General features: G+C 42.5%; 1 protein-coding gene across 3 annotated transcripts in view; it reads left to right on the forward strand.

Annotated features, from left to right (window-relative positions):
• ncoa2 (nuclear receptor coactivator 2) overlaps positions 1–19,487 on the forward strand; it is a 55,251-nt gene that overhangs the window by 16,175 nt on the left and 19,589 nt on the right. For all 3 annotated transcript variants that reach the window (XM_051410300.1, XM_051410302.1, XM_051410301.1), the window contains exons 3-8: positions 6,591–6,698; positions 7,377–7,549; positions 11,501–11,604; positions 14,477–14,654; positions 16,213–16,401; positions 18,824–18,925. In XM_051410300.1, the coding sequence (XP_051266260.1) occupies positions 6,610–6,698; positions 7,377–7,549; positions 11,501–11,604; positions 14,477–14,654; positions 16,213–16,401; positions 18,824–18,925 (835 nt within the window). In that variant the 5' untranslated portion in view covers positions 6,591–6,609. The remainder of the gene's footprint in view (positions 1–6,590; positions 6,699–7,376; positions 7,550–11,500; positions 11,605–14,476; positions 14,655–16,212; positions 16,402–18,823; positions 18,926–19,487) is intronic.

Below are 19,487 nucleotides of genomic sequence, written 5' to 3' on the forward strand. Positions count from 1 at the left end.
TTTAATACCATCTGACATGGTTCCAACATGTTTCTGTGTATTTTGGCTCTCTCAGCACTTCTTCTCACCCTTGCAAATATTGAGATGTAAAACGAGAAGACACAAGTCCTCTGGGCCCCTCCCCTGTCATGATTTCCTCTTCAGTTTGGGGGAAATAAATGGCCCATGTTGCAGCCCTCCAGAAGCAGTCTTTATTGGGGCGCTCTTGTTCTCCAATTCTCTCTCTCTCGGGGCCTGTTGTGCCAAGAAGCCATGTGAGGACAGATTACACACCAGCAAGACATTGTTCAGTGCTTCGCAGTGGTTTTGCATTTTCTGGAAGGGCCCCTCATTATTATAGTGCAGGAGACTTCAAACACTTCCCCAATAGCATTTGATGCAGTTTAATGCACAGTCATGCCCAGCACTCTGTGAGCTCCAGAAGCACTGGGTGTGTCTTTATAATCAAAGCCCTGCTAACCCACATGATTACAGGAATGGCACACTGGCACATGCCCTCTCCCCTTGGCAATCAGACGATGATTTTTTTCCCCTTCTGCATCCATTTTTTCCCTCCATTATTCTATGACTGGAATGGGTGATTCAGTGTTTTTAAAGGCCACCCCCCTCTAGTATTATGCATGCAGCCAGACATAGTGCGGTTATGGCAGCTGAACTTTGTTAAAGAAAAAACCTGTCTTCTAGTAAGACATGATTGTTTGAGCGCAGTGTCACAGATGTACAGTGGTTTGTTTGTTTTGTTTTTGGGTTGTTTTTTTTTGAGAAAATGCATTACAGTATAAACACATTATTTTAATATACACTCATTGGTCACTTTATTAGGTATTTGTAAAATCAAATGCAAGTGAGGTATTTTAAAGATACGACGGTTGCACTGGATTGTATTATATTGTATCGGTGTACCTAATAAAGTGGCCAGGGGGTGTATATAAAAATGTGGGTAACAGTGTAACATATGTAATATTTAAATGTTACACTGTTGTGTCTTACATGACCCCACAGGCATTTTTTTTAAGTTACAACCTGCCGAAAGTCCTTTATTTGTATGACAGCCATTTGTATGATGATGAAATAGTATGGTCATACCTTCACTGTATGAATGAGCTAAAAATGAATTATGTAGGTGTATTATTGATTATCACACATAAGAAACCATTATAGCCACCACTTAACCTTGGTCTAATTGTCTTAATAATAATAATACATAATTGGCTAATTTTAAAGGCATCAGCGATTATACACCTTGTTTTAGTTTGTTACCTTTCAACTTCTTTCAACCCTCAAAATTCAGTAAAAAAGGTCAATTTTTACATCACTGTCACATTTGTTGTCAAAGTGATGCACAGGAGATGACATCGCAACAGACTCTGGAGGCTTACCACAGTAGACATATGAATTTCTGAATTTAGACAATAGAAGCATACTGCCATCCTGAGGGGTTTCGAGCCCCCCCTGCGGCCAATAGCACCATGTCACCAGGCCGTCTGATTTCACGCTTTCAGCCTAACTCAACGGTTGCAATGTAAATTTTCCTGGCAATGTGTGTCCTCTATTAGGTGAAACATTTTCTATCATGGCATTTAGATAGCTTCATAGCCTCACAGGTGCAGTTAGTATTAATTTGTTATGCTTTTGAGGTTTATTGCAGTCTGATACTGCATGTCATACCAGCTGAGTTTGACAGGAAGAAACGCTGTCATCTTCAGCACTCCGTGCGGCAGCAGCCCCTTGTTGTCTCCGCATTCCTCCCTCGCCAGACTGGTTGGCTCCAGCTCCGTCCTGGAGAGTCTGCTCTTGTGACACCCAAGACATAAGCAATGACACACACTTATGATCACCTCCCTCAAGTGCACCTAGTGCTTTCAAAGTCAATTGATTTTTCAAACTTAAACTTGTTTTTATCTGTGTGTATTTTTTTTGTTCTTGTTTGGTCAAATGAGGGGGTTGTTAATTCGTTAGTGTCGTTGTATACAGTTAAAAGTAAATATTTCTCATATCTCTTAGCATATTATGGAGATATGAAAACCTCATCTAATAAACACGTTCAGATATTGGAAATCGGCAATGTTGTGTTGCTGAGGCAGTGGTTGTGGCTGTTTACAGTGGTTTAATAACCTAACCCTTCATTTAGCCTTGTGAGTCAGTCACACCGATAGGCCATGGTGAAGATGAAAACCTGTAATGAAGTGAGAAGTGTTGAGTTCACACTGGCAGGGCTGACCTGTCAGCACACAAATATACAATTATGGTTGCTGTCTTATATGCGTGTTTGTGTGAGAGAGAAAGGAAGAGGCGGGGAGAGTCTGAGTAGAGGTGTTTACTACACTTATGTAAGGGGAAACCTAAGCTCATCACAACTTCAGAGTAGCAAAACAACTTCATGGAAGCCTACCTGCTCCAATAAACCTCATGTTCCCAGCATCATTTCCAGTCAGATCTTCAGTCTGTACTTTCCCATTGAGCGTCAGCCTATCAGTGCTTTGCCAGCAACAGCAAGCAGTTGGCCAAACAAACTGTAGATAGCAGTTCGTACTTCAAGCGTAAGATGCATCCCCCCTTTAACAGATGTCATACAGACCTTTTCCCAAAAAGATGACATCCTTTTCATCATCCTTTGACATTTCCAAACATTTGGAAGATATGAGAAATTGTGCCTTTTATTTTAAATAAAAGCAGGTGCCACTTTTTCTTTTATCCTTTCTTACTTGAATGGAAATATGGTGTGAGTGGCTGTATTTCCCTTCAGCACTCTGGCTCAGATGATTTCACACTGTCTGTGACTAACATAAGGTAGCTTGCAGTAACTGATGGGCCATATGTCTCAACTTACAATACTAATGAACTAAATGACCTGACAGCTTGATGAAGTGCAAATTTGGTAGATGATGCTTTCCATAATATGTCAATCAGTCAAATGCAAAACGAGGTTACTTACCCAACCCCCATGTACCCGACATTGCAGTAGTCAGTGATATCTGCACACAGCACAGTTGTAGATGGTGGCAGACCTGCAAGGATCTTCTCAGAAGTGGCACAGAACCCCACATGTCCTATGTGCATATACAAAAGAGAAGAGAGAGAGAGAAGAGAGAGAGAGAGAGAGAGAGAGAGAGAGAGAGAGAGAGAGAGAGAGAGAGAGAGAGCACTCACAGTCAACTCAAGACAAAACAATTATTATATACAGCACGATCTGACAAATAACTTGCACAGTGTCCCAGTGGTCCTCTAGTCTCTTATCTCTTATCAAAGTCCTTTAATAGGCAGGCTGCCCGCTCCATGTTCAGCAGATCCAGATATTCCTCCAGCCATGAGTCCTTAGAGAAGCAACCAGTTTTAGGCTCCTTCCAATTTAAAAGAATCCATCTTTTAGTGCATAAGCAACCCAAAGTCCAGAGCCGGTTACCAGTGACTCCCACATTATTGTCTAGTCTTTGGCCCAGCAGACAAGCATATTGGGAAATTAACATAGAAAAACTCTGACATGAGGGATATTGCTTCCAGCCAGAGTGTTTTAACAGCTGAACTGTCCCAAAGCAGTAATGTTACACGTGTTACACCATGTTACACCACAGTTAGGCAAACACATCTTAGATAATGTAAAATGATTGATTGTAACTGATTTGATGTAACAACATAATTTGTTTTTTCCCCCCTTAACACCTTCCTTTATATTACTGTGAAGTTTTCAGTAAATAAAATTAAGTAGGACACTAGACCATAAATGTTCTTCCTTTTTTTAACTAGACCACTTTTTTTTAAAACACTGTTTAGTCTTAAATATTGAAAATGAGAATCATTCCTTTTTTAATCATTTTTTCAGATGGCTAACGAGCTGTGTTGTGCACAGCAGTAAACTCGTAATTGAGCTGTGTTGTCCTGTTGTCTTCACGGCCATTTAGTTGTGTCAGACATGACCTTTTGTTGCTCTGTGCTTCCCTTTTAAATGGCTCAGTTTAAAAAGGTGAAATTGGTTGTTGTGCTGTTCTTTTTCAATTGTCAAGCAGCAGAAGTTGTGAGTGAATTATTTATGCATGTGTCATATGGAACATAGATTGGTAGGCATCATCGTGGACTAAGCTCAGAGCCTGTGTCTGTGTCATCATCAACAACTCTATTATCATCCTGAACATCACTGCCTCAACGTCTCTGACTCATTGTGTGTTGTGTGTGGCCGAGTGTGTAACTGACAGCTTTACAGATTTTTATTTTTCCATCACCAACAAAATGTTTGTGTGTTTGACAACCAATGCCTTCTATCCCATCATTTCTGCTGTTTTATTGGACATATTCCTTTACATTGTTAGATTTTCCTAAACACAACATCGAACCAACATGCTACCCTTCAGTTATTTCCAGGCATTTCTGTGGCCTGCGAAAGCCCTGGCAAGAAAGAGGAACTTTCCCCTAGTGGCCGATGTTGACAATTAACTCGGTGACACAGCTCTGTACAGTAAGTGCTAACACCAGTGCCCAGCTGTTTATAGCTGCCCAGAGATCCAGGCCATTCTCTAGGATTAGAAATCCCTCACTAGTCTGCCCATGTGAAGATTGGACCCCCCAGCAACAAAAAGCGTTCTGCCAGCTTGCTGGCCGAGCTGTCTGGCTGTCTGCGTTGGTGTCATTGAGACGTGCCCGGTACTTCCAGTCTCTTATTTGTCTCAACGTACACTGACCCATCATTACTGCCATGTCAAGGAGACGAAGGCAACCAATCATATTCACCCCAGCGGGACAAGCACAACCAATCGGGTCCAGAATCCCCATGGTAACTTGTGCTGGAAAGCCCAGGCACAACCAATAGGAGCAGAGAGTGCCACTTAGCTATGAGAGTTTAATGGCCTGTTTCTGTTGTCATTAATAAAAGCACATAACCTCTGCTATAGAGACTTATCATTTCAGTGGACAGCACAGTGCCACGGCATAAAGACATCCTGATAGCATTCAAAAGAGCATAATGCAAGGACACATGCATAGTGACATTTGTGTTCATTACCTGTCCGTACACTGCGCAGGCCAATAGTACTCAAGTCACTTGTCAACAGAACGGTGGAAATGGGTTTTACCCTTCAGAGTCTCCTCTGCCTCTCTGGCCAATCACCACTGCTTTGACTTCATCCATTTGAGCACAGACCCTACCATTAGCTTTAAGTAGGTCACTCCAGGCCAGGAGGGAGCCAGACTCAAGTTTGCATGGTCACTAGCTCCCTTTTTAGTTTACCCTGCTTCTGCTAAGCTATGCTATTCCTCCCTGCTCTACATTGTGCTGTGCTGTACTCTGTTATGCCTTATGTAATGGCTGAGCAGTGAGTGGTGTGTGTCACAGCCGTTTCCATGGTTAGAGAGGCTGAGAGTGTATCACAACACACCATGCCCCAACCTTGTGCACTGTGCTGGGGAAAAAAAACTTTCTTTTTCTTTTTCTAGGTCACTTTTCTTTCTTTCTTTGTCTCTTTCCTTCCATAACCCTTTCAAAGAAAAGGTCTGAAGATCACCCATCTTGCATCAACCAATATTGTGCATATATTTTTTGAATGTCACCATTTGCTTTGGAAGACGCAGGTGTTCTTCCAAAAAAATCTTCTGTGCAGCAGATATCGCCCCATATATTGAAATCCAAGTCCATTAACCACCAGGATGCAGATGATGGTGGTAATTAATAAGACATTGCTTTGATCAATAATTGATTCTCTTTCATTTAGTGGCATGAAGTTCAGCCTGCACTGACTTGCAGGGTAAGAGGAGGAGTGGAATAAAAGATATGTTGGTATGGATGCACAGCATTTGCACAAACTTTCCCAAGGCTCTCAAGTTGTTGTGAATGATTTAGATTAAGAACACAACATACAACCATACAACTAATACCATAACCAAATTACATTTTATCTTACATTGCAGAGAAAACCCAAGATAGCAGTGTGTGGGGTGTGACAGAAATGGCCCTCAGCGAGCTTGTCACTTCGGATACCACGAAGCCGTCACAACATGAATTCTTACTTAGCTCAGATCTCACAGCTCGTAGCCTGATTTCAAAAAGAGCAGACAAGATACATTTAATTTTTGAGTGACACTTACAAACCACTACAGGTAAAGCATCCTCGAAGATACCCAGTAAACACACACGAACACATGTTGTGATTATAAACCCACTCGGCTCTTACTGTGAGCTGGCTTTGCTCTGTATCGTGTAACGAATGGGTTTTTCGTGGTACATGGTTGAGTGCGCAGTCTGGTGCTGTGGGCAAAGCGCCGTGTTCTCATTTCAGTCTCTCTGGGGAGAGCCGCACCATCAGAGAGAAATGATTGAATCTCTTTCTCCGCTCCATTTTCACTCATTTCTCCTGGAGTGGATCAACCTGTGCCCCCAGCGTTGGATTGTGTGTGCGCGCGCGTGTGTGTATGTGAATGTGTGCATTGTATGCAGATACCAACGTTGGCATGCTCGCACACATACAGCATCTAAGTGGTTTCCGCATAATTCTGCTGTTGGAGTGTGTAGTTGATCCATCAAATGTCGCATGTGTTTTTTCATACGTTTATGTCATGCGTTTACATGTCATGAACACCTGTTTGTGTCTCTTTGTGTTTTTCAGACGCTGATATGCATTGAGGATGAGCGGAGTCGGTGAAAACTCATCTGACCCTGCCAGGGCAGAGTCACGAAAACGCAAAGAATGTTCTGCCGAACTTCTAGGACCCAGGTAAGACTTGTATCTCTGGCCAAAAGGCATTTCTCCCCCCCCAAACAAATCTCCCACTTGGAGACTTAATTATATATTCTTGAAAGCGTTTCCGAATCCTCCTGCATTATTACCCATTGAAAAACTTTAAAACGAAGATGATGTCAGAGTTTTGAACATGGTTAAAGTAAAATCAAGCCCCTACATATATCCTGAAATACTGTGCATATAGCATCCCAGTAATTGCAAGAACGGCTGTATGTTGTTGTGGCAGCTAAACATGGGGCACTGTTGAAGTCTGAATAGTAAGTCTGCATAATTTATCTGTAGATAAGCACTTGAGAATGAGGCTTTTCTTTATTGATGTAGTGCTCCATGTTGGCACAATCAAGAGGCCTAGAGAAACATTTGCAGCCATATGAAGAACCCTAGCGATATCCCTCTTATCCCTCATGCCAAGATTTCCACTAGATATTGTGCACTTTGTGGTCATTTGGTATCAAAATAAGAGGGCTCTTCAGTCATCCCCATTTTGTGGATGGAGATCCTTCTTCTGCCCTGCTCCAGGTCTTTTTTTTACTGCCCATTCATTGTGTTATTGTGGTAGAATTGTTCTTACCATGCACATATTGACCAACACTTCTTTAACCCCTTCTTGTTGTTCATTTTCTCACCCCGGTGTTCTTTTTGTCCCCCTAGTCCAAAGCGGAGCAACGAGAAGCGCAACCGCGAGCACGAGAACAAATACATCGAAGAGCTTGCCGAGCTGATCTTCGCCAACTTCAACGACATCGACAACTTCAATGTCAAGCCTGACAAATGTGCAATCCTCAAGGAAACTGTGAAACAGATCAGACAAATAAAGGAGCAAGGTACAACCTGTAATGTCTTTGACACTTTTATGTCTGTTGAAGAAATGGCCAAGATGATAGGTCCAAAAGTAAAAGTGAAAAGAATCCCGAGTTACCATTCAGCTGGCTTTTTCTGAGGCATTTCATCCAAAACAGCCTAGTTATAAACTAAGCCTAGCCTAAGTGAATACGTGCAAATGGATTTAACACTGGTTTAGATTGTAGCCATTTAGTCTTTGAATAAGGTGCTTAGGATGTTGTTGTGGTTTAAGGCTCCAATACAACCAAATGTGCTTCTATGATTTGGGATCTGCTCCACAGACAATAATTGACATTATTATTAAAGGGCAGTACAATTGATTTAATGTTCACTCCGTCACTTCATCATATAATGAACCAGAGCAGATTTTGTGTTGGCTGCCGGTCTTTCCCACTTCCATCCTGAGCCAGAACATCAGGCAAATGGATCAGCCTGCTCAGTTGTACTTGCCAGTTTTTCTTTTTAGTAGTCTTTACCAATTAGTTGAGGTCTGTGTCTCTATGTTTTTCATGTTAGATTTACCAGACCAAAATCAGTGAAATCTCAGTTTTTTTATTTCCTACAGGTAGCTAAAAAGTTGTACCTCACACATATTAAGGCAGTTGCTAACTTGTGAGTAAGCTTAGATGACGTGTACAAGAACAGCAGCTGGGTGACTGGTATACAAAGAGTAGCCCACTCTATATAACTCTGTATGTCATCTTGTTTTATGTGACTCATGGAGCTAGGAGTTATGTAATGGTGAGCAATGTGATGCAAAAATCACACACAGACTCTGGCTACTGTCCGTCCCCCTCCCTCTCTACTGTCTTATACTCCCTCCCTCCCTCCCTCCCTCCCTCCCTTCCTTTCCTCACTCTCATTTTTTTTATGCTAGGCTAGAATGACATCCCCTGCCTGCCTGCGAAGGCATAATTGTGTTTGTACAGCAACCGCTGAGAGAGAGGCTAAACAATCCTTGCTTTTCTGCTTTGTCTTCAGACCCCATTGGCCACCTTTTTCTAGCTAACAGAGAGCTGCTGCACCTCATTTTGCACAGTTCAGAGGGGCAGCAATTTCAGCAGCCATTCATTTTTCTTGGTGCACTTGTTTTTGAACCAGAGTTTCACCGAAAGTTCATTTAGATGTCTTTATGCTCACAATAGATCATTTTACCACTGCAATTTTTTCTTTTCATCACATCTCATCTGTCATCTGTTTAGTGTTCCAAGGCTGCTTAGGATTGTTTATGATGCACAATCTCTCTTTCTATAGGCCTGTTATTATTTCCCCCCATGAGAGCATCATTACAGCGTGAAAGATATTCTTAATTTATGGCGACATTACTGAATGTATTAAATTACACTAATGTGACTTAATAACTCTAACTGATTGGTGTCACAGCCCTGCAGAGAAGTGCAATGCTGCGATGATGGCCTTTGAAAAAGTGGCCTCCTACCGAAAGCTGTTTGTTCCTCTCATGCGGTCTACATACATTTTGCTAATTGAAATCAGGGTGGAGTTGTAGCTTAGTTTTGCATATTTTTGTTTCTTTTTTCTGATCCAGATTGTTGCATCTTAATAGACAGTATGTTAAGTAATGATATCTTTATAGTGCCTATAAAATATTGACATAGCCAAGAGTTTTACAGCTTTCTTTACACTCTCTTAACTGCTCGCTCTTGCCAACACAACAACAGCATTGCTTAGAGGCTGAAATATACAGTAGCTGCTGATCTGCAGCTAGTACATCATTTAGTACACACATTTTATCCATTACACATATGTGAAAAATGTCAAAATACACTTAATGTAAATTTTTTAAAAAGGAAGAGAAGAATTTATGGAAAGTGTCTTGCCAGTTACAAATAAGGCTGCAGTTATTACCAGGCGCAATCCTTTTTAAATAATCAGTTCCACCCTCTATCTGTGGCACAGCTCTGCAGACGGACAGAGAGCCAGTGAGGGCTGCACTGACATTGAGTGATGGGTCTGTACCCAGGGCAGCTGTGCTGGTATACTGGGCCCCGCTGGGCCTGGAGAGGTCCTGCTGATGCACACATCATTAATGCTGAAAGAGATGAATGTGGGTCTGTGTGGTGTTGCACGAGCCCACAGAGCAGAGGGGAAACCTGCATTTGTGTCAGCTTTCACACATCTACACCCAAAAAAAAAGGAAGGACATGATTTTGTTTGCTTTTCACCACAACATTCTCACACCATATGGTCAGCCCTCTTTTTGGCATGGTGCGACAGTTAAATGTGTCCCCCCCAACAGCCCACTCATATTCCGCCTCTCATCATCATCTCCAAAAGTAGGGCAGCCCACGCTCTGAACATAAGGCTTCTCTGCATGGTTATTAACCCAATCACTCACATGGACAAATGCACAGCACCATCATGCAGGTACAGGAGCTTACAGGATACTCTAAATTTCACTCTAAATAAATAAATAAGTCACATCATCATTACATTGAAAGGTTTGTGGCAGTTTATTGGGCAGTGCATTCAAAGGCGTTATATTTATTTTTCGTTTTTGAAACGTCATTGTTAGTCACATTATTGTAATTGTGTGTTGTCAGTTTGGTAATATTACAGACCATAAGTACCTGTATGTGCAAGTCACGTTCTCTATCCTTTCTTGGAAATCTAATAAGAGTATGAGCTTACAGGGAGACACTGCCAGCCTAGCTATTTGAGAAAGGCAGTTGATATGAAAAGGGAGGATACTCCTAGCTGAACAGTATCAATGCTGAAGAGCTTTCCAAATAGTGACGTTTGGAATGTAAAATGGGGGTATGTAGGAATAGTTCTAAAAAATCAGTCCCCCTCAGATTTTTTCGGGATTGTTGCGGCCTAAAATTCCTGCTTTTTAAAAGAAAAGGGAGGTTTTAGTAGGTTTTTAGGCTGTTTTGGCAATAAAATTGCAGGAGAAAGTGAAAATTGCACACATGGTTCAACGTTTTGTACAGGAAATTACAATGATTTGCAGAAAGGTTGCAGTGATTTGACAAAATTGCAAGGTCACACAGAATTCACAGGGATTGGTTGAATTTGAGTTAATTGTTTCGCGATTTCCTGGAGGAACTGAATAAAGAGTGTGAAGAGATTGCTCATAGTTTATGACTGGTCTGATCGCGATCACTATTCTCAAATTGGTGTGACAAAACATCAAACCAGCTTAAAAATATTGTGTTTTGTTGAGCCATTTATTGTCTAGGCATATTTCATAAACTGATTTCATACTACACTGTGGCTTAATTTATCACTGGAAGTTCTGTTTATTTACCACAAACCAAAAAGCTATTTTAAAAGCCTAGTTTATCCTTTTAATTGGGTTTACTAATCTGATGAATACATAATAAATTAAGAGGGGAAAAACATTCTGTTATCCCAGAATGTGTATTAATTAAAAAAAGGGGCCAATGGTCAACTTTTTGGGTAAACATTTGTACGGTTCTGCCTTTGCCACTTGACCACTTAGTAACAACTTGCTGCTCTATTGGGAGCATGAGTTGTTTACACACCGTCAGTGTTTTCATAATAGTCTTTTTTTTTTTTTTTTTTGCACATGACAATGCAATCCATCCAGTGGCTGCCACCAGCGTGTCAGCTGTGTGTTCTGACACATTCATTTACAACAACCTTTCACTCCGCTCGCTGCTCAGTGCTTGGGTTTGAGCCATGGCAACATGTTTTGACAAAGGGACAAAATGTGTTTGCTTTGTAGCCTGGAAGATACTTGTAAAAGTCTTGTCAACAAGTGACCTCTTTTAAAGTATGTGGGTCAATTTCAGGGGAAAAGAAAAATAGTTTTTCTGTTTGTTTGTTTTGCTCTCTTTGACGTGTATGTTTTGGTGTGTTCATGTTCTTTTGAACTGTGGTGTTTTGTTTTGTTTTGTTTTGGGGGTTTCTGTCTCTAAATGTTTGTCATTCACTTTTCCTGTTTCAAGAAAAAGCTGCAGCAGCGAATGAAGAGGAGGTACAGAAGGCTGATGTCTCATCAACAGGCCAAAGTGTGATTGACAAAGATGCCTTGGGACCAATGATGCTAGAGGTGGGTAGAGGGCCTTCTCTTGCTCATTCATAGTGTCGTATTAAAATACCACCCACTGAACACTTGTCTTGAAGCACCCCACACGAACACTCACACAAACATCCGCATAGGATAGGATATACCCTTCTCTTTAAATCATGAGTGGTATATAATGAAGAGTGCTAACCATGGAGAACAATCACAAATGGGCCAGTAGTGGTTGTGTGTGAGTGTAGCTGTGTGGAGTAAAAGCTGCCAGCATCTTGTATCTGCCCTGGATTGGCTGTAAATCACAGAGCGGAGCAATGGCCTCGTTGTCCTGTGGAGGGCCACTGAAGTGCTTACGTATAATGGGAAAGAAAGCAACAGCCTGGCGAATGAATCAGTCCATTGAGCCTGTCCTCTCACTCACTTCCTCCCTCCCTCTCTCTCTCTTACTTGTTCAGTTCTCTTTTCTCTCTCTCTCTCTCTCTCTCTCTCTCTCTCTCCCCCCCATCTTCTCTTCGTTCGCCTCTAGATCTGTCCTGTCATGGAATATTTATAGCTCTCCTGGTCCAGCGTCACTGAATCGACATACTAACTTGCGGCTAAATATAGCCCGGTGCAGCCTGCATGCTTTCCCATCTGTCAGCAGCCCCAAAACACAGCAATCGGCCATTCACACCCGCTCCGCTCTAGCCACGTCCCCGTCCGCCAGCCCAGGCTCATTACAGGATGCTCTGAGGAGAATGGCCGTCGGCAGGAAATGCACCCACGCGCCCCATGACCCTCCTCCAAGGCTCCCTTCTGCCCACTCTAATGCGAGTGCAGGAAGACAGAGAAGGCCATGAAAAAATATGAGTGTGCTGTTGTTTTAACCTCCTGGGAGCAAGCCTTGTTCTGTCACATGACTGTCTGGGCATATAGTTTGCATTCCTGGTAGCCTGCTCCGTATGGTTGCTGTTGTGCGGTATGATGACACTAGAAACTAGGGTTGAGTGTGTTTCGAAATTTTTGACTTTCAGTACACATACTTCCTTTGATATCTCACATTGAGAAATGTTTCTATTATTAAAAATCCATTTGTTCATTTAACACAAAAAGCCAAAGCTGTCAAATGTTTTAATTGTTGTCTAATCATCAAGTAGCTGTATATTAGCTATATGTATTACTGTAATCTGTATTTGCTTTGAAAATGCAAAATCTAAAATAGGCCAAAATATGATTTAAATCAGTAGATGTATCATAAAAAAACAGTTTAGTGTAAATTCAACCAGAAATGGATGCCAGATTTAGGTATTTGAGACTGACTTATTTCTCCCTTTCCCAGAAAATAAAGTATTTAGTTTAGTACCGAGCCCTACTAGAGACGTGGTTATATTCATTTTAGCAAGACGGTAATGCTTTGTCATGCAGCAGGTTTAGCCAGAATTTATGTGAAGAGAGACCCTGTTTGCAAAGCACCAGTATCATATCATAAATAACAGTAACACCCAGAGGGGGGAGAGGGGAGTTAAACAGACCCTCCTCCACATGCTATAACAATTCACTGGATACTGTACATTGCTATGGGAGGTTGAGCACTATAGAGTCATATATCAAGACAATAGGCTTGGTGCAAAATGGAACATGGAGAGTACAGTGGCTCAGTATATTTATTTAGAGTATATTCATTTGTATCAGCTTTAGTCACCTCTACAGTATATGTAATCAGGGCATTATAAATTAAGGTATTGGTTAACAGCATTATGCAAGAGTGTCTGGAAGAATGCAAGAGTTGGCACTGAAGAGTGTTTGCTCTGTTTCTGTTTGCCCTACTTGTCCAGTACATGGCCTTTCTTCATACAGGGTGGACTTACACAACCGTGTTGCATTTTGGAACCGCTCTGCTTCATGCAGTGATAGATGAGATCTCCTTAAGTCTATTTTCAGCCTGTGCTGTGTTAATGCAGGCGAGGGAGAACTTCAATCCCAATGTGATTGTGTGTAACCCGGGACGTATGAGTGTGCTTCAGCCCCAAATTTTGCCCGCTTTTTTATCGTTGGTATGTTATGCCATGTAGTTACAGAGACAGGCATTTGATGCATAAAAACAACTCAGCATATGATTTGTTATAAAGCCATGTAATGTAAACAATGTGAGTGTAATAATGATTATTTAAGCAGGGGTGAGGAGCAGACACCTTGACAGTCTCTTATCTTGACACTCGATTTTATAACTTTACAACCACTACAATTCCCTTTTTTAAGGGCTCTGGGTGATTTGATGGCCTAATTGACACCATCTTGTGTCTAATGGCTGACCTGGGGCTGTATTCTTTCAATTAAGTGCTCCTCCTCTTCCACATCCTCCAATCTCTGCAGGCACATGCTTTTATCTTGCTTTCTGTCAGACACACTGATGTTGAGCATCTGCAGGACAGATGGATGTAGCCAGCATACAGTGTACTTTGAGACTTTAGTACTATATGTGCATGCTAACTGATGCACAGTAATCCCAAATCAGGCACAAATGGCACATCACTAAAGAGTAACTGTAAGGAAACCAGGGAATTAATAAAACGGTTCCATGAATAGTTTTGTCCTACATTTTTAAAATTTCCTTCTTTTGACCTCAGACAACAAAAGTATACATACAATTGAAGTCTGCAGAACGTATACCCTCCTCCTTCTATAACTGGAATTTACAAAGCCCTTGAAATCCTTTTCATGAACCAAATAAACGTAACTTGTGTGTGGCATGTGAGAGTAAAAGTGTGGAAAAGCATATCATGGTAGGACTAGTCTTTCAATAACCTACTCTGCTGCAGTGTTATTTCTATTAGCAGCTAGTCATCAGAGATATATTTGTTCTGTACCAGTGTAAACAATTCAATAAACAAACTTTAACCTCTGCTATTTTTCGCCCCACCAGGCCCTGGACGGCTTCTTCTTCGTGGTAAACATGGAGGGCAACATTGTGTTCGTGTCTGAGAATGTGACCCAGTACCTGCGCTACAACCAGGAGGAGCTGATGAACACCAGTGTCTACAGCGTGCTGCACGTCGGGGATCATGCTGAGTTCATCAAGAACCTGCTGCCCAAATCCCTCGGTTAGACTCAAGCTTATTTTCCCTGCCAGCGTTTGCTTCAACCTGTCAGTTTTCTGTCTCACTGCGTCACTTGTGTTCCACGTCTCTGTGTTTTCCTAACTCCGCAAGTATGTCCCCTGTGTTGCATCACTCTGCCCACCGCTGCTCTTAACTTATCAGGGTCTCCTTTACACCATGGCCTCATCTCATCCTTTTTACATAGTGTACTTCCTCTGACTCTTAACACCCTCATCCCTCTTATTCTCCCTGTTCAGACAGGTATGATGTAGGTGGCTGTTTGATAGTGATGTCAGTTTAATTAAAATGCTGAAATGTTTACAGTTAAACTGCTACGGACAAGATGTGGGTAAGATGGCTAATACAAAGTGTTATGTAAGCTTTATATACAGGGTTGGCACAGTGCTTATAACCTATAGGTTCTTAATTTTCTCTTTTTGCTGATGCCCAGCCCAGACATTTGCTCTCGCTCCTCTCTTCTTCTTCTTCCTCCCTCCCTTTTCAGCTAATTAACTTTCTTTTTCGGCGTCTCTCCCCTGTCAGCAGCATCGCTCCCTTCCTACATTCTCATCTCATGCCCTTCCTTCCCCTTTTCTTCACTGTGTGTTATTCTTACTCTTACTAAGTTCCCATTTTCATGTTCTCGCTTTCCTATTTCCAATCCTCCCTGAAAAGCATTGTCTTTAGCCTAGCATCGCTCATCTCATAAAAAACAGGCCATTTATTTCCATAAGACACGCATTTGCCCTTTTTTTTTCCTCGTCCAATTTTGCCCTTTTCTTTTCCCTCTCTCCTTTCATACCTTAACTCCATTCTTCCTCCACATCATACCTCTCCATCTCCTCTGCGCAAGAGGTGATTGCAATGTATGTCAGTACACCCCATCACGAGCTTGGTCTAAGTCCCTTCTCCCCTTCCTCTCCTCTTCTCTCCTGGTGCTTCGGATTGAGGTCTGAGTGCCCAGCCATCTGGGTGGGGGAGTAGCACAGAGCGGAGTACCCTGGAAACGATCAGTGGGCTGTGTCCCAGATACTGGGAGATTATCAATGCACTGAATGAGATCACAAACCAGATGGAGTGTGATGGGAGTTTGAGTTAAATGAGTTGTGTGTGTCACTGTACATGTCTCTTTTTCCTTTTGTGTGTGAGTGTGTGTGTGTACATGTGTGTAGATGCATGTTTGCTCGCGCCTGTGCAAGTGTTGGAGAGAAGAAGAAAGATTGGCAATGATGTTTTAGAGGACATGCATATGGAGGCCTGGCTGTGATGCATGGCTGTGGATAGATGGCACAGGGCTCGGGGTTCCAACTGCTCATTATGACTGATCTCTACCCAGCAACCACTCTCTCCTTTTTGCACTTTTTCCGGCTTCATTCTCTCTGTCTTGCTCTCATTATGTCTTTCACTTGCAGTGTGTTAGCCTCTCTTGGCTCACTCGTCGCAGCTCCCAATCTCCCTGTTTTTGTTGTTCAGTTTTTCGGCTGCAGTAAAATCCATCTGATAAAATCCCCAGAAGACCACATTGTAAATCTCCCTCTCTCTCCTTCTTGTTCCCCTGTAGTGAACGGCGTTCCGTGGTCCAGCGAGGGTCCGAGGAGGAACAGCCACACATTCAACTGCCGAATGCTGGTCAACCCGCACAGCGAGAGCCAGGACGAGCCGCATGAGCACGAGCCTCAGCAGCAGAAATACGAGACCATGCAGTGTTTCGCCGTTTCCGAGCCCAAGTCCATCAAGGAGGAAGGAGATGGTACGGAAGGAGAGAGGGGAAATAGTGTGGGATGATCAAATGACACTAACGTAGTGACCCTACAAAACAACCTTGGACAGCATTAGTTTTGGGATCTGCATCTGCATTCTTATCAGCACACCGGTCACAATTTTGATGCACTCATATTTTAATGTTTTGATTAAAATCAATTTTAAATGCCTTTTTTGTGATCACTAATAATAGGTCATTTCCTTCCATTATTGGAGGTAAAAGTCATCTCCCGACGCACAAAAGGCAGACTGTAATGACTGAAGAATGAAAGGTTGCTTAAGAAAGAAATTAGGCCAAAATAATCTTTTGAACACTGTAGAAAAACGCATCTGAAAAATAGCAAAAAAAAAGTAGTCTGGCAGACCAAGATCGACAAGAACACAAATTTAAGCTTCTCTACCTTATAACAGACTGGTGTCTGCTATCCTCAATGGATGAATGAAAATTAACAGAATCCAAATTCGTAAATGGTGTAAAGAAGATGTCTGCAAGCAGAGCTGATTGCTCATGTTGTAGCTCAGACACTTTGATTTGAAAAAATGTTTTGAATATGAATCCAAGTTGCAGCCATTTAGATTATACCAATAGATCATTGATATTTAGCCAAATCTAATCTTATAGCTGGCATTGTATGTGAAAAGGGGTATAAGCAACCGATCAAGAACAGTGCTGGTTCCACTCAGCTCACATGCATGAAAAGTTAAGTGACACAAGGGAGGCGAGAGGCTGGGCAGCTGTCATTAAAGCCTATCTATAATTCATGTGCATCCCTCACAAACGTGCGCTCATGGCTCTAAGGAAAGGATGTAGCTGTTTTAATCACGTGTATTGCATTAATATCCAGCCTTTTGATAACCTTCAAATATTTTCATCATATCAACGCTTTGAAACATGTTTCAGGGCATATGTGAACAGAGAAAGAGAGAAGCTGAGTTTGCAGTAGCCACTAGTATAAACATCTGCTCGCCTTTCCTGGGAAATTATTTAAATTGTATGTTGTCTCTGCTCTCCTTACAGTGTTCAGTCACTGAGAGGTCACTAGGCTTTTCCAGTGGTTTTCATGGTTTTAGAAAGGAACTTGAGATCCCGTAGTTTGAGTAAATTTCCATCACAAGTTACTGTCCTTTATCCAGATTTTTTTAGCACTTTGTAAAGCATTTGTATGTGCTCTCACAACAATTGCATTCTACATCTAAACTACCTAAATCCTATTTGCTCAGTGGCTTTAATGAGCAGCCACAATTTCCTATTACCAAACTGTAATTTGGTTAATTGTTAATTAAAACAATAAGTAAAATTGCAAATATTTCACTCCAAGTCTAGTCTCAACCTGTCTTTTCCCCTCTCTGGCTTCTTTTATGCACCAGCTGCTTGCCAACTATACTTTGGCAAATAGACTGACTAGGACCCAGGCCAGAGGTGTGTGTGAGAGAGAGAGCGAAAGAGCGAGAGAGAGAGCGAGAGAGAGAGAGATGCAAGGCAGGATCAGTGGTTACAGTTGCAGGAATTTGTCGAGCCAGAGACAGAGGAAGGAAGGAAGGAGAGAGAGAGAGAGAAAGAAAGCAAGAGAATTTAGAGAGATTCACAGATCTAAGGGCCGGACCACCCAAGAGGCTCTGTTTACAAGTCAAAATGAGGAATGTGTGTGCGCGCATTTGTGTGTGCGTGTGTGTCAGCCCTGGCATGCATTTCTTTGCCAGAAACATGTGTGGGATTGTGGGTATTATTGGCACAGGAAAGTTAGATGGCAGACTTTTTGGGGTCACCCCAGTCCTGGACGTGTGTGTGTGTGTGTGTGTGTGTGTGTGTGTGTGTGTGTGTGTGTGTGTGTGTGTGTGTGTGTGTGTGTGTGTGTGTGTGTGTGTGTGTGTGTGTGTGTGTGTGTGTGTGTGTGTGTGTGTGTGTGTGTGTGTGTGTGTGTGTGTGTGTGTGTGTGTGTGTGTGTGTGTTAGAGGCAACTGTCACGATTGATGGGCCAGGGGAGGTGTCATTGGTGTGAGATGGCACTGTAGGTGAGACCAGCCGGAGACACACGTGCACACAAGCACACATACGCATGCGTGCACTCACACACACCTTCAAAGGTCACACTTTGTCATTTCCCTTGCCAGCGATATCTGCTCCTCCTCATGAAAGGAGCGGAGCCCTGATCCCCATGCTCATTAATAACTGTATTAATTATGCTGCCTGGGAATAACATGCATTTCATTTTCTTTCCCTCCCTCTGTCTCTATCATTCACGCCCCCATCCTCCCCTTTCCTTCCCTCTCTCCTCTCCTCCCCCACCCCCCTTCATCCCTTCTCTCTCTCTCTCTCTCTGCCCTGTCCTCTTTGTTACATCCTCTACCTGATCTTTTCTTTCCTTCACACGTTCCCTCTGTTCTCTCTCTGTCTTCTTCTCTCCTTTTAGACTTTCAGTCGTGCCTGATCTGTGTGGCTCGCCGGGTGCCCATGAAGGAAAGACCCATGCTTCCCGCGCATGAGAGCTTCACCACGCGGCAGGACCTGCAAGGTACACAAACCAGTCACACAGCCAGGAACTACAAACTTGATGTATTTCTCCAACAGACAAAACCGAATGCTCTTACACCAAAATTCCACCGGGCATGGCTTTATGAAGCCTGCGACGCGGTTTGGCTCCGGCATCCGTGCATCTTCAAATCCCACCAAGAGCGTTTCAGGAGCAGACCTTTTTGCCTACCCAATGTTGTTGACTTGTGTATTAAGTTCCTTGTATAAAGATTAAATTCTTGTTGACCATTGTATCAAATCTCCTCTGACCGATGGACTTCTGACTTAGTGCCACAGGTTACAATGTGGCACCAGATGTATTATAAAATCCACCCAGTCTGCATGAAGTATTTTATTTTGAAAATTAACCACATTCTCTATGCCCTTTCTGTGCCCGACTTCCTGCCAATTCAATCTTCTCTGTGCTGCTTGACACAGGTCAGTCACAGCTTCCATCAAAAGTAGACCAGCCGCGTATCCTCTGCTCCTGCCATGCCCGGTGGATTTTTTCCACTAGCCCGCAGAAGAGCAATGTCCAGTAAATGCTAATAGGTCATGAAGGT

Source organism: Dicentrarchus labrax, unplaced genomic scaffold (genome assembly GCF_905237075.1).
Source record: "Dicentrarchus labrax unplaced genomic scaffold, dlabrax2021, whole genome shotgun sequence".
NCBI classification, from domain to species: domain Eukaryota; kingdom Metazoa; phylum Chordata; class Actinopteri; family Moronidae; genus Dicentrarchus; species Dicentrarchus labrax.